Source organism: Bacillus rossius, chromosome 1, assembly GCF_032445375.1.
Source record: "Bacillus rossius redtenbacheri isolate Brsri chromosome 1, Brsri_v3, whole genome shotgun sequence".
NCBI lineage: Eukaryota > Metazoa > Arthropoda > Insecta > Phasmatodea > Bacillidae > Bacillus > Bacillus rossius.
In genome coordinates this window covers 19202938-19216584 of record NC_086330.1, presented here as the reverse complement: position 1 = coordinate 19216584, position 13647 = coordinate 19202938, and the positions used below count along the sequence as shown (strand labels likewise).

General features: G+C 39.3%; 1 protein-coding gene across 2 annotated transcripts in view; it reads left to right on the top strand.

The window, feature by feature from the left end:
* The window catches only part of LOC134532924 (fibrillin-2-like), a 275398-nt gene that overhangs the window by 253961 nt on the left and 7790 nt on the right, over positions 1 to 13647 (top strand). For both annotated transcript variants that reach the window (XM_063369992.1, XM_063369983.1), the window contains exons 46-51: positions 695 to 820; positions 2142 to 2381; positions 4011 to 4186; positions 7749 to 7943; positions 10634 to 10738; positions 12657 to 12812. In XM_063369992.1, the coding sequence (XP_063226062.1) occupies positions 695 to 820; positions 2142 to 2381; positions 4011 to 4186; positions 7749 to 7943; positions 10634 to 10738; positions 12657 to 12812 (998 nt within the window). The remainder of the gene's footprint in view (positions 1 to 694; positions 821 to 2141; positions 2382 to 4010; positions 4187 to 7748; positions 7944 to 10633; positions 10739 to 12656; positions 12813 to 13647) is intronic.

Here is a 13647-nt window from a genome sequence, read left to right as displayed (position 1 = left end):
TTAGCAAACAAAATATTTTGAAATAAAATAGTTTTGAATATAAGTTTAATCAATGAAATGAATTTTTGACAAATATATTAAATTTTGTCATGTACCCGGCTGCTAAGCCAGGTACGGGGCTGAGGAAGTGATGGTTTGTCTGGCACCAGCGAGCTTCAGTCAGCTACCCAAAGATTACTCTCAGGGGCGGTGAAGTCCTTCCGGTGTGGCACCTCAGCCTCTGCCGATGGCTGTTTGAGCACAGCATACAGTTCACAATTCCGCAAGTATATTTATCCTAACTAGGACTGTCGTGTACACACTCTGTAACTCTCGCGCACACGCGCATGTCCGCCTCTGAGCGAAGACTGTCGGACAAACAAGGTATTCCTCCTCTCCTTCGACAAGGGGGGTTGCCTTGGCTGTCCAAGACAGTAACAGGTCGGGGGTTTAGGAAACGGGCTACGCTCAGAGAGAGCAGTACAGTGACAATATGTTAGGAAGTATTTCACGTGACATTCAATATTAATATATTAAAGTTTAGCCAAAGAGAATTATTTGAAAATTTTTAAATATAATATTCAAACACAGTGAGCGCTCTTTAATCCATCACCAATCAAGCTGCCTGCGTTCAGATTTTTCTGGCTAAAAGAAACGCCTCTGCATTGACTAATATTGAATGATTCAGCTGAATGGTTTTCCCTTTGTTTCTCAGACATTGACGAGTGCAACACCATCCCGGACCTGTGCCGTAATGGCCGCTGCATCAACACGCTGGGATCTTATCGCTGCATCTGCAACAAGGGTTACAAACCAGATGCCAGTGGTACCAGATGTCGAGGTGAGTACGCGTGACGTTTAGTCATTTATAGTACTGAGTTTGTTGGTTTTGTTAATACAACACTATTCTTCAGTAAAAAAAAAACTAAACATCCACTAATTTGGAATAAGTATCAACACATTAATATCTAGCAATTTTTTTTAGAATATTTATTTATTTATTTATATTTGTAACATGCCACACCAGCAGCACAAGGCTCCAACGGTGGGCACAACATGTAGGACAAGTACAAAACAAATACAGTTACAGAACAAAAACAATAACAAAACAATTATAAGAACACAAAAATAGTAGGACAAAACAAAGACAAGACAATACAACATACAAATATCCATATGAATGCTTAAATTCTAATTATTACTTAAACTAACAAAAAGTTTCATGAGAGTAACATGGTTAAATTAACACACACACACACATACATATAAATTTTAGATTAATTAAAAATTACAATTATATAAAATTGAAATACTACATGTAACTAAAGTCAGTACCATATATATTATACATTTATCAATGCTATATTTATATATATTATATGTTTGTGGTCCATCAACTTTAAAAATAATCATTACTACGCTGAAGTGAACGTACGCTGTTAAGGGGCCCGCCTCGTCAGGGGTGTATGTGTGTTAGTGAGGCGGGATGATAAGCGCGACGCTCGCTGGTGCTTCCAGCGCGGTATAGCCTCTAAGCGCAAGTCTCTGAACTGGCGCGCATTCGTCTCGTCGTCACAGGATAACTGTGAAATTTGAGCGGTGACCGTAACATAATATGGCAGAGAAATGAAGATAAAGGTGTTATGCAAGCCCCTTAAGTGCTTTCAAGAATCTGTACTGATTGTTTTACGCCTAAAAATTACTCTGAAAACATGCGTTTTAGGCATTTTAACGCTTCTAAAAATACAGTTTAAAAACTTAATCCGAACTTAAAAGTACTTTTCGGCCCTCAGCGAACTCTTAAATGCTATTCGTAAATAGGCCCCACTCGGATATCTTGAGTAGTTTTGAAATCGCGTTGTTTTTCCTGAAGCTCTGCACACCGTGTGTGTGACCAGGTAGGCGGGACCCTTAAGACTACTCATCACGCACATGTAATAACGGGCAGAAGGTATAGTGGCCTACCAGTGGCGGATCCAGGATTTTGGTTTGGGAGGGGCTTGACCCAGCTGAGGCTAGGCTTTATCGAGGCAAACACTAAAACAATAGTGGACCCAGATGCTTTTGGAGGGGGCTTGAATCCCCTTAGCCCCCCCTCTGGATCTGCTACTGTGACCTACCGCAGACCGTAAGAAGCAGCGTCCGCGGTGTTTTCGCTCCAGACGTGAACGAGTGCGAGCAGATGCCGTCGCCGTGCAAGTTCGCGTGCCAGAACACGGACGGCAGCTACGTGTGCTCCTGCCCCGCCGGCTTCGTGCTCAACCCGGACGGCATCAGCTGCCGCGACCTGGACGAGTGCGCCACGGGCCGCCACGTGTGCCAACACGAGTGCGTCAACACCCAGGGCAGCTACAAGTGCTCCTGCCCCGAGGGGTACAACCAGCAAGGGGACCAGTGCACGGGTGAGCACATCTCAGCACCGCGCTCTGCCACAGTCACAGTGGGGTCTCGCACGAGACCGGACACTGTCCGGATCACTGAGAATCTGAATTCAACTGAATCTGCCTTGAAATTCATGCAATAAAAGTTTTAAATGGGTGAAACTATGCAAATGATTTTTTTTTATCCTATTCATAAACACAATTTTTTTCTGCATAGTGTGGTCTGGATTAGCAGGATTATACTGTAACCTATAAATCACTTATGCGAGTTCACCCACGAAAACCTTTTGTGCCGGTCTGAATTTCCTGGGAAAACGTCCAGCCAGTGACATTATTAAACACTCCATACGAAGATATGAAACTAGCAAACGGACAGCAGCTTTTCTAAACATACGGCAGCTTTTCTGAACATGATGTGCCAAAAATGTTGACTTTAGGTGGTGTTACAGGGGCATGTGCCCTTCTGCTACGTATAAAAATAGCGATTTATGTTGATTCCTAATCAAACTGATGCTAGCAAAATAACTCTACTACAGCAATTTCATTCACTAAAGGTTTAAAATCTTATATGACCAAAAAAATAAGACAAACATTCAATGAACTAAATTGAAAAATTTTAAAGAAGTACGTATACAAATAAATTATAGAAACATTTTTAAGTGAATAATCATAATAAATTCCACATGGATGGGTCCGGAATATGTCAATGGTGCATGTTTTTCACGGTTCACAATAAAATGATAAATCGCTTGATTGTGGAACAGTAATATTATTACAGATAAATGTGTGTTCTGATTGCAATGACATGCAAAACATGCAGATAGGAATACTGATTCAAAGCAATATAAGCACAAGATTGGACCTGTGCGCAATGCATACACAATTGCTTATGTGAGGATTGCTGCACAGGTCCCATTATTTACTGTTAGTCACTAAAATGGAAAAACCGACTGATCTTATGCTCACGGTTAATTAACAAGACGCAAGGATGCTATGCATTATTCCTGGTGGAAATTGCTGCAAGATGAAAACCTTCCGAAAAGTTCTGTAACATCGCAAAAGTGAGGTATCTTGCAACATTTTCATTTTCATTTTTCATAAACAAAATTCTAAAAAAAAATTTTTGAACTTAAAAAATATAGGTATATATATTATTTTTTTGCAGTATATTTGAAGTTTGCTTCACAAATATAAATATAAATTTAATCTGAAGCACAATATTTTCAATCTTGAAGATTTGTTTTACAACAAATTTACTTGTTGATTAATTTGTTAATTAGAAAAACTCATTTAAATCCATACACCTCTACAAACTAAGCACTGTTGTCCTGTACAAATGCAAGCACAAATTTACAAACTAATCAAGGACCTACTGACTTGAAAAATCATCCATATGTACTGGCAGACACGTTTACCCCTTAAGAGTGAATGCTAGTTTAAAAAAAAAACACCACAACTTATTCTCTCTCCGTCCTATTCGGGTCAGAAATGTTTCTCAACAAATTTTTCACGAAAACTTTGCATTAAAATTCGGCCTTGAAATTTTACTCCCATCGCGCCCAAAGGAGTTTCGATTCAATAACCAACCAGGCATGTGAGTAAGAGCAGTATGTTTCTGTGATGGTGTGATGGTGTTGACGGTGGGCGCAGACATCGACGAGTGCGTGGAGCACACGGGCACCTGCCCCCCGCCCGGGAACTGCATCAACACGCTGGGCAGCTTCAAGTGCATCTGCCCGCGGGGCTTCAAGCTCGACTCCACCGGGACCTTCTGCACCGACAACGACGAGTGCACGGACGACTCCAAGTGCCAGTACGGCTGCCAGGTGATGCAGGCTGCAGCTGGCGATCGGTCTTCCCCTGTCTCTCGAGTTTTAAATGCAATACCGCTTCCTTACGAAACTTTGTAGAAGTCTGCTGTCTTAGGGGCCTAACAATTTCTACACATTTAAATAAGTAACTCAACTACTATAAATATTATTCTCAATAAGATAACGCAGCGCGGGAATTCTGGCTTTCATTTCTTTTTCAAGTATTTGAGAATCCTAACTCTTTTTTGATTATTATTAAGTTGTGTTAAATGCAATACCGCTTCCATATTACATTTCACGAGTCGACAGGACAAAGGACCTAACTTACGAAACTTTGTAGAAGTCCGCTGTCTTGGGGGTCTAACAGTCTAACATCTGTCGTAGTGCCAGCCATGAGAGGCGGGGCATGTGGACTTGTCGGAGACTCTATCTCTCGAGGCGTGAAGTCACCCCATTTGGGGACGAGACTCGAAACCCCTACACATGAACCTTCCACAAGAGGTCTGACCCACTTTGAGCATCGGGCACGCTACAGGTATGAAATTTAAATACTCGTGAGTTCTTCAGGCATCCCGCACGCCTCAATCTACACATAGGTAGTTCAGGAGAAACGTTTTATCACACGAGGCGGCATACGTACACATTCAAACAGGAAAAAATATAAAAGCAGATATTAGCCCTGTTATGTTTCATCACTAAGCATGCGTTTGGTCTAGTGGCCAATGATAATGCACCGTGGGTTAACACACACACATCCTTTAAGCAACAATCTTAGTCCAACATACAATCTTACCCATCTACACAATTATTTCATTCACCATCTTAACTTGGCATAGCAGCCAACTTCAAAGCATGCAAGAGCCCTACTGCACGAAATCAGTTTATTGAAAGGCCAGATCACCAATGTGACTTTTATCAGCTTTTATATTTCTTTTTCCTGTGTTCATTTATACAACCATGTGTCAGTTACCCCCTCAAGATTGAGGTTTGGGATGCCTGGAGAACTTACGAGTATTCAGATTTCATACCTTACAATATGACATCTGTTTTGGGAAATTGTGCCACTGGCAAAAAGAGATTAACACAAAATTCCCTCAGCGAAATATTGCATGGACCCTCGTACAAGAAATAGTCAATTAACAAGATCATTATTTAAATTAAAATGACTGAACTTCTGATGCATTCACGTCTGTCCTCAAATCATTACATTAATATAGAATAAGTAATTAATTTTTTTCTGCTGAAAGGATACATAAGAAAAAACAATATTACAACTGATACTCTAAAATACATAGGAGTGCTCAGTACTGAGATTAATGCACTTCTTTCCCTCGTCTTGAGGTAATGGCACAATATTAAAACTGGACTTATGCACATGCACACGCACACACAGATCAACTGCAGGAGGTTCGAAGTGGTGAGTTGGTGGTGGTGGTAAAGGTAACATTCGTGAACTGATAATATTATTATGACAGTAGAAGTTTCCTATATTAAGTATCAGTTATTTACTCCTGCAGTTACATATTAGACCCTGTTAATTAATACTATATATGCATAAAAGCACCTCACTTTTTGAAAAATTAAAATGTAAATACCCGGATAGTAATATCTGTTCCACTGTCAGTAAAACATGGTTTGGAAAGTTCGTGGAAATGTACGCGACATGAGTTAAGGTCACGTCCTGGTCGACAATCCAACCAACTGACGATAAGTACATTACCACCTATCTCTCACTATGTGTTGTCGTATTTGTCATACAAAGTATTCGATGGTAGACTTGTGAAGAAAAATGGTTTGACATACGTGTTATCTACGCATTTATATTACGTTTAGAATATTGCCCTACACATTTTGGAACACATTAAGTAAATTAGCCTGGCTATTTAGGAAACTAATACTTCAGAAAATGCAAATTTGAATAACAAATAATTTTTAGAAACACATTAGTTGTACTAAGTGAGGGATTGGTGTACGTAATTGGTCATTATTTTTTGTAGTTCTTTTTTCAAAATATTTATTCCAATTATTGGCAAAACATGACATAAATAGTAACTCATCCAGCTAAATCTCGCTGTTATTATCTGATATTATTGAACAGGCCCAGTACATAACTGCCAGGAGGAAATCACTGATTATCTCACAGGAGCTACTTCAGTTGATGAAATAGTTGCATAGACCACAGGTGTCTACTTTAAAGCTAGCTCCTGTGGTTAGTTGAGTTATAAAATGAAATAACATTATGTACTCCAAGCTGCGGCCAAATTTTTAAAAATCACATGGTGGTATAACTTCCCTTAATCAGGAAAACTTAAAAGGATCAATCATGTGTGTTAACAGATCAAAGGCAAAATATGTTTAACCTATTTAGAAGGAAAATTTCTAAACTGGAAACATCTTAAAAGAGTTTCACTATGTTTTAAATGGATGCTTTTGGTTGAGGCTGTTTTCCAGAATTAAACTTTAAGCTCATTACGGTTCTTAATATTGCAAGACAAAACTAATGATATTCACCTAGTTACTCATATCATGCTTAAAGTTAATATGTTGAAACATGAACATGTAATTATTACTCCAATAATCATTATTATTTGTATAAATCAACCAGCCAATTTCACTTGCCGCCAAGTCAAATAAGGACACTTTCGATTGGGCACAAATAAATACTCGCTTGTTCAGACGTGACTTATGGCAAAAAGGATGAATCATTTTATCTTATTAACCTGCAAAGTTTTGATTAGATTTCTTACTTGACTGTGCAAGCTAGCTGAGGATGAGAATGACTGTCATAGCTTACTGCCAAACTGAGTATATTGTAAGACAATAAATAGCCGTTTTCCTTCCTGTAACATAAAGCAATCTACTACAAAGGCAGATTTCTAGTGTTCCAATTCGCTTAAAAACACTGTAATGTCTTCCGCAGAACTTGCCAGAAATATTTTTTTAGCTTCATGGTCCTGGGCATCATAGAAAGTCATTGTAAACAAGATATTAAAAGAAGTCATTATAATATGCATGAAAACTGAAGTACGAATAATTACAACAAATTTTCCTGACAATGATATTAACTACTGTATAACATCCCAACAATTAGTGCCATTATTACTGCAAATTGTATTTTTTTTCTGTTAACAGAAAACAGCCACCACATAGCAAACCTAACGAATGGGCTACATGCCCTCCCGTGTTTTTTGATTATTCATTACGAGCCTAGTACCTCTTCGCCTTTGCGCACTAAGGCCCATATCACAAAGAGAAATTATATAAATTTTAAATCGTTGTCTATAACGGTTTCAAACCTGTGGCCATGCTACCTTGATGGCCATTATAATTGTGTTCAATGAAATAGCAACATGAACTAAATGTATTGTTTCAATAAATATATGTTTTTTTTGTGTATTTAAAAAATTACAAAAGTTATAAACGTAATTTTAGTTTGTGGGTAAAAACATCTTGAGAGGGGTTTTTAACACATCACGGTTGTGCACAGAAGTCTTCAATATCACAGGACCTATTACTACTTAACTGTGGAAACCTGCCAGAAACGAGCATGACAGAAACATCTTTTCCTTGTGTGCAGAACATGGTCGGAGGTTACCGGTGCGCCTGTCCAGACGGCTACATCCAGCACTTCTACTACAACCAGTGCATCGACGACAACGAGTGTGCCAACAGCCCGTGCGGTTCAAACACATGCATCAACACCCAGGGCAGCTACCGGTGTGGCTGCCCTGACGGCTACCAGTACGACAACGCGCTTCTCGTGTGCATTCAGGTGAGCGGTGATCCCGCGTCGCAGGGCGAAGACTGCGCTTGCTAAGCATTGCTGCCAACCTCAAAAAAAATTTAAAAATTCCCACAACTTGTTATAAAGACATAATAGCTCACCTGAGAAAGGTCAGGTTATGGTTGTTAGATATAATCAGCTTCATTAGAAATAAAAATACCCTGGAGTTTTAACTTGCATATTACTGAAGATACCAAATAACTGCAATGATTTCAATATGAGATGTTGTTCAGGACATACACTGGTTGCTGGTTATACCGTATGTTCAGTGAGACTACCACATGGCCTGCTGATGATCCTACACATAACCAAGAAAAGATGGCTAATGGCCAGTTGCGCCATTCTGCTCTTCGATCCGTGATCCAATTATCGTAGCCTAAGAATGAATTAAGGATCATTCCTCTAAACGATGTGCCAACACAGACTAAGACTACACCAGCAGTTCCTAATTTTTTTCTTTTGGCGAAACCCCAACTCTTTCAAAGAAAGTTATTGGACAATAATTGTGCCTGCTTTATATGACATTAGTCCTGACTCACGGAACCCCAGGAACACCTTTTGGAAACCGCTGGACTACACAATCTTTGTTCGCGTGAACTGAACTTCAACATTTCCAATCTACAGCAGGCAGCAGCATTGTCGAAGAAATGTTAGGTGCATTTCTATTGGTGCGCTGGAACTATATGAAGTCGTTACAATCAATTGTGACATGGCGAACAAATGGTTGATGCGATTGACACAAGATAGCAGCACAATCAGTCACTGCATAATCTTAGGAATTTTAATAAGGATTGGAAACTCATACTGGTATTTAAAAGTTAACAAAAAACAAAGCAGTCGAAAATATGAATAGGTTTTGACTAAAAAAAAGCTTCTATTTAACATGGAAAGTATTCATGATAAAATAAAATATAAGAACATTAACTAAAATAACAAGCATTTCAAACATTTAGAATATGGGTATTTCTCATGAGAATGGTTGTAACACTAGAATAAGTAAAATTTTTGATACTGTATTATATACGATAAGAAATTTTGTAAATAATACTCTAATGTTTACATTTGGTTAAATTAAAGTGCACTAAGTCCATAAAAATGCCGGCCATGTATGCTCGCATGGTGTCGATCAGATATCATTGCTATGACCCGACCTGAGAGTCGGTTCACATCGAAGTTCCCAATGATCTTCGCTCAACGTTCACAACATAATGGTGAAACAGAAAATGTGGTAGGATGATGATCAAACCAGCTTATGACTGGAGATCACGTCTGAACTCTAATGGTGCAACTGGCCATAATACACGAGTGAATGCTTGATGATACATTATTGAAAGATTCTCCAAGCAGGCCGCCCGGAGGCCATCGCTCGTCCCAGGTTTGGTCTGGACTGATTTCGGGAAACATTGGGAAACCTAAAAAGGATGGCCGGGCCTGGATGCGTTTGGGTCCAGTGTCTTATCCCTGCTTCACCTCGCTCTATTTCAGGCTTAGCAACTGCGTAGTTAGATCTGGTGACCCTGCAGATAAACAATCATCTGAATGCTGGACGTTTTCAAATAGAGTATCGATTAAAAAATGTTTGTAGTCACTTTCCTATATACTACATTCTACTATTTTCTCACAGTTTTCACATAAGTGCTACCGAGCTGTGTACAAACACCAGCATTAAGTCTGAGGGGAAAAAAATAATAATTTTCAACATTCAGTAGTTTAAGCTACTGTAAAAGGGGGTGAATAGAAACAGTCCGTTCAGAGAAACATAAAAACACAATTCTTCAATAAAAATCACTCCTAATGATGTTGGCAAACAACTTGTGAAATAGAAAAATTGTAATAAATTATTTTTTATCACAAAGAAATTTTGAGCAGATTGTTTCTATTCACCTCGGTGTTTCTATTCATCCCGTTTTACAGTACATAACGTAAAATTTTTATAATAACCAAATGTTCGATTGCACATAAAAAAATTATCAACATAATTGTGCTGTTAACAAAATAAGCGATTCCAAAATACAATTACAGCCACCAATTAATTTTCCAAGGGAACTTCAGAAGCTCGAGAAATAAGGCCATTCTCTTCCATCCCCGACAGTTAGTACAGAACAGGGAGGGTTCAAGGGCTGACTTTGGCCGAGCTGAGGCACGGCACGGCTCAGACCACCCATGGGCGTCGCAAGGATATATTTTTTGGGGGGAACTTCAATTGATTTAGTTGAGGAATATCCATCCCCTGGATGGTCCTCCCCCGGAAAAATTTGGGGTTTGAAGGTGCAAAAAGGTGGTTTTTAGGCATTTTTCTTTCCTAAATATTCTAATTATAGTTGGTTGCAATATATAATTTATTTTTTATAAAAAATATTTTCAGAGGACAAATTTGTAAAAACACAGTTAACATATCTGTATTCGGTATCGGACCTGATTTTGATTTTACACGAAGATCGAATTAAAAAGTGCTCATATTACCACGATTGGACTAAATGCATCATGCGCAACATATGGGTTATATCACAGAAATCATATTTTTAATATAACTACGAAACTAAATATATTATTGGAGGGGACAAAATTTGAAGACTTTTATTATTGGGGGGGGGGGGGGACGTGTCCCCCCCCGTCCCCCCCGGTTGCGACGCCCATGGACCACCCGCGTGAGCACGGCATGGTGGCTGTGTGTGCAGGTGAGCTCCGGCTGCTCCGGGAGCCCGTGTGCGTTCGGCTGCACCTCGCTCGGGGGCAACAGCTTCACCTGCGGCTGCCCCACGGGCTACCAGCGCATCGGCCAGGTAACAGCGTGAACGCCGGAGTTGCCGACTTGCGGAGCTCACTTCACACCAGTCACTCACACCACCAACATGCATTCGCGTGCCAGTCGCACGAATCCAACAAAGTTTGTGTGCAGGATCATTGAGAACGTTTGCCAGGATTGTAAACTGTTGTAGTAAAAAGACTCATTTAATGGATACATATGGACAATTTAACAGCCTCATGGTCACACAAAAAAATTATACTCCTTTATAAGTGTAACTTATGTTCATTTAAAGTGATTTTTTTTTGTTCTTTCATTTTATCGTGATTAAACACTATGCCTTGAAATAATAAAAAGGCAGAAGCAGATAACAGGTAGTATTATCAAAGGCAATGTGGGAATAAACTGTCAAAAGAGACGCCAAAAAGTGCCAGTGAACGGATGGAGAGTACAGGGCCGGAAAAAGGCATTTATTCATTTGAAATCATACCTTATTATTCTCAATTATTATCTTTTGTTCAATAAAAAAAAATAACAATAATTTATCTCTATCTATACCTAAAAAGCAAGAAGTTTCACTTTTCTCGTGCTTGTACTCCATGCACACTATTGTTTACACTAATGTATATTTCAGTTACAATATTTTTTATAACAATTAAGCTAAAATTGTATGTATTCTGCAAACTGAGCAGATGAAATACATACATGCTTTCCTTCTCAGTTACGTACCAAAAAACTATTGTACCTGTAATTTCTTATGCCGTTACAAATAAAATTAGTTTCCTTATGTGGTGGGGGATTTGCTTAATGAAGTTGGTAAGATTAATGGGTGCCACTGTATCTGAGGGACACAGACCCGGCGGGACTCTGTTCTCGAGACGTGACGTCGCCCGTGTGGAGGCAGGACTTGTGTCTTCCTAGCGCATTCACCCTGATGTGCAAGGGCCTGGCCCGCTCTGTGTCGGACACACTATAGAGGTGTCCCACACACCGGTCGCACAGTGAACATGTTGGCCAGACTTGGAAAGAAATACAAGATGTTCAGTATTGAGATTTTTTACACGCCACATGCCTTTCGTATAATTAATTATTTAAAAGATATTACTGTTAAAACGCCTAGCAGCACGACTGGTTTACGCGATGTCCAGAGCCACTTCGTGGTCGGATAAAGTCTTTGGGTTAGTGACTGAACTCCGGACAGCGGATTACTATTTCAATTAACTAATCAGTCAAGCCCCCCCCCCAGGTAAGCTCCGAGGATAAATAAAAATGATTTAGATTTTTTAAAGAAGTCAGGATAACAAAGACCAGTTGCGAAACAAAGATAGAGTCCTCAAAGTGTTGAAGGTGTCTTACCTTGGGTGGCGATGCAGTGTGATTGGGGGGAAGAGTTGGCCGCCCAGGCTGTAAAAACACATTTGCCCTCCTAAAATTATTACATTATTTAAGTGTTCTAAACATGTAGTGAATATTTATTAAGGTAACTGTTCAAATATTATTAAATACATATGCGGCCTTAGGCAAGTTCGGGTCCGTTTCTGCAGAAGTATAATTTAAATAAAATAAACATGAAGAATGTTTGTGGGGTCCTGAAAATAACACATACCCTTGGGAATAAAGAAAATAAGGCTTATAATATTACTTAATGTTTAATAAGGGAATGAGGCAATGACTACCGTGACCTCTGGGATTAGTAGCATGCTATTCCAAACACACGCTACACGCTAGTTGCGCACGGGGGATTTTAAAGTGCCATGAGAATAAGAGGGGTGTGAGGGGTGATGACATATTGGGGTGAAACCCCAAAAAATGACATCCCAAAGTGTTTGGATAGTATGAGTTAAGACATAAAACCACCAAATTAGCATAGGATAAATAATAGTTGCGATTTTATGTGCACTATTAACAAGAATCCAACGGAATCTTAACCTCGACCCATATTATTTACTCTGCAGGGCCACTGTCTCTCCACCATCAATCCACTGTCGGGCGACTACACCGCCATCGGAGAGGACATTGGTAATGTTCCCACATACCCCATAGATCCTGCAGAAAACTACCAAGTGCCAGACGATAAGCTCATCTCTACAGAAGGCTGTTTCTCCTGCAAGGTAACCGGAGATTTCCGTAAGATTAACAGCTGTTTCAACCCATGTTTTCTTATTTTCATCTAATGTTATACATGTATTGTATCCACTCAAATCAAAGATGACATTTATTCTAAGATGAATTCCTCTTTACCCCTAATTTCGCTAAAAGAAAAAGTTAACCTACAAATATAAGATTCACTTCAATTAGCATACCATAATATTTCTGATAGGTGACTGGTAATACTAATACCAATACTATTAATTGCTTCAAGTAGCTCTGCCCAACAGATACTGTGCACATGCTGTGCTGGTCAGCCTTGCGTTTATTTAGCCTCTTCAACTTTCAATACCGGTTTTTCTTTGCCAAGTTATGCTCGATATCTCTCATAAATAAATACTACCCTTGCTTACACTATGATGCACTTGTGATTATCAATATTTTATCTTAGTGTGACAGATGACTAGCTCTATTCGTAACTATTACAAATGTTGATGAGTTCACCCTGCAGATGTTGGCTGTTGTCGATATTGTAAGATGCATTAACAGATCTGAAACTCAATAAATAGGTACGTCTTAGAATCGAATAAATTGGAAAGCTGATCTCAAGCTTTCGCTACTACTGACTTTGCAGTCTTGGCTTTCATATTTAATCTGTGTCATGGATGTTGGGGTTAACCGATGTTTCGTTGTACCTTGCAGTCAGCATCTTCAAGGTAACAGTTTAACAACCAAGCCTTGAAGTGCTGACTGCAAGGTGCAACTATACTATGGTTAACTAAACACCATGGCTTGGCATCAACCTGAAACCCTATAAGCCATGTAAACTAAAAAAAAAAAAAAAAAAAAACCTTCAGT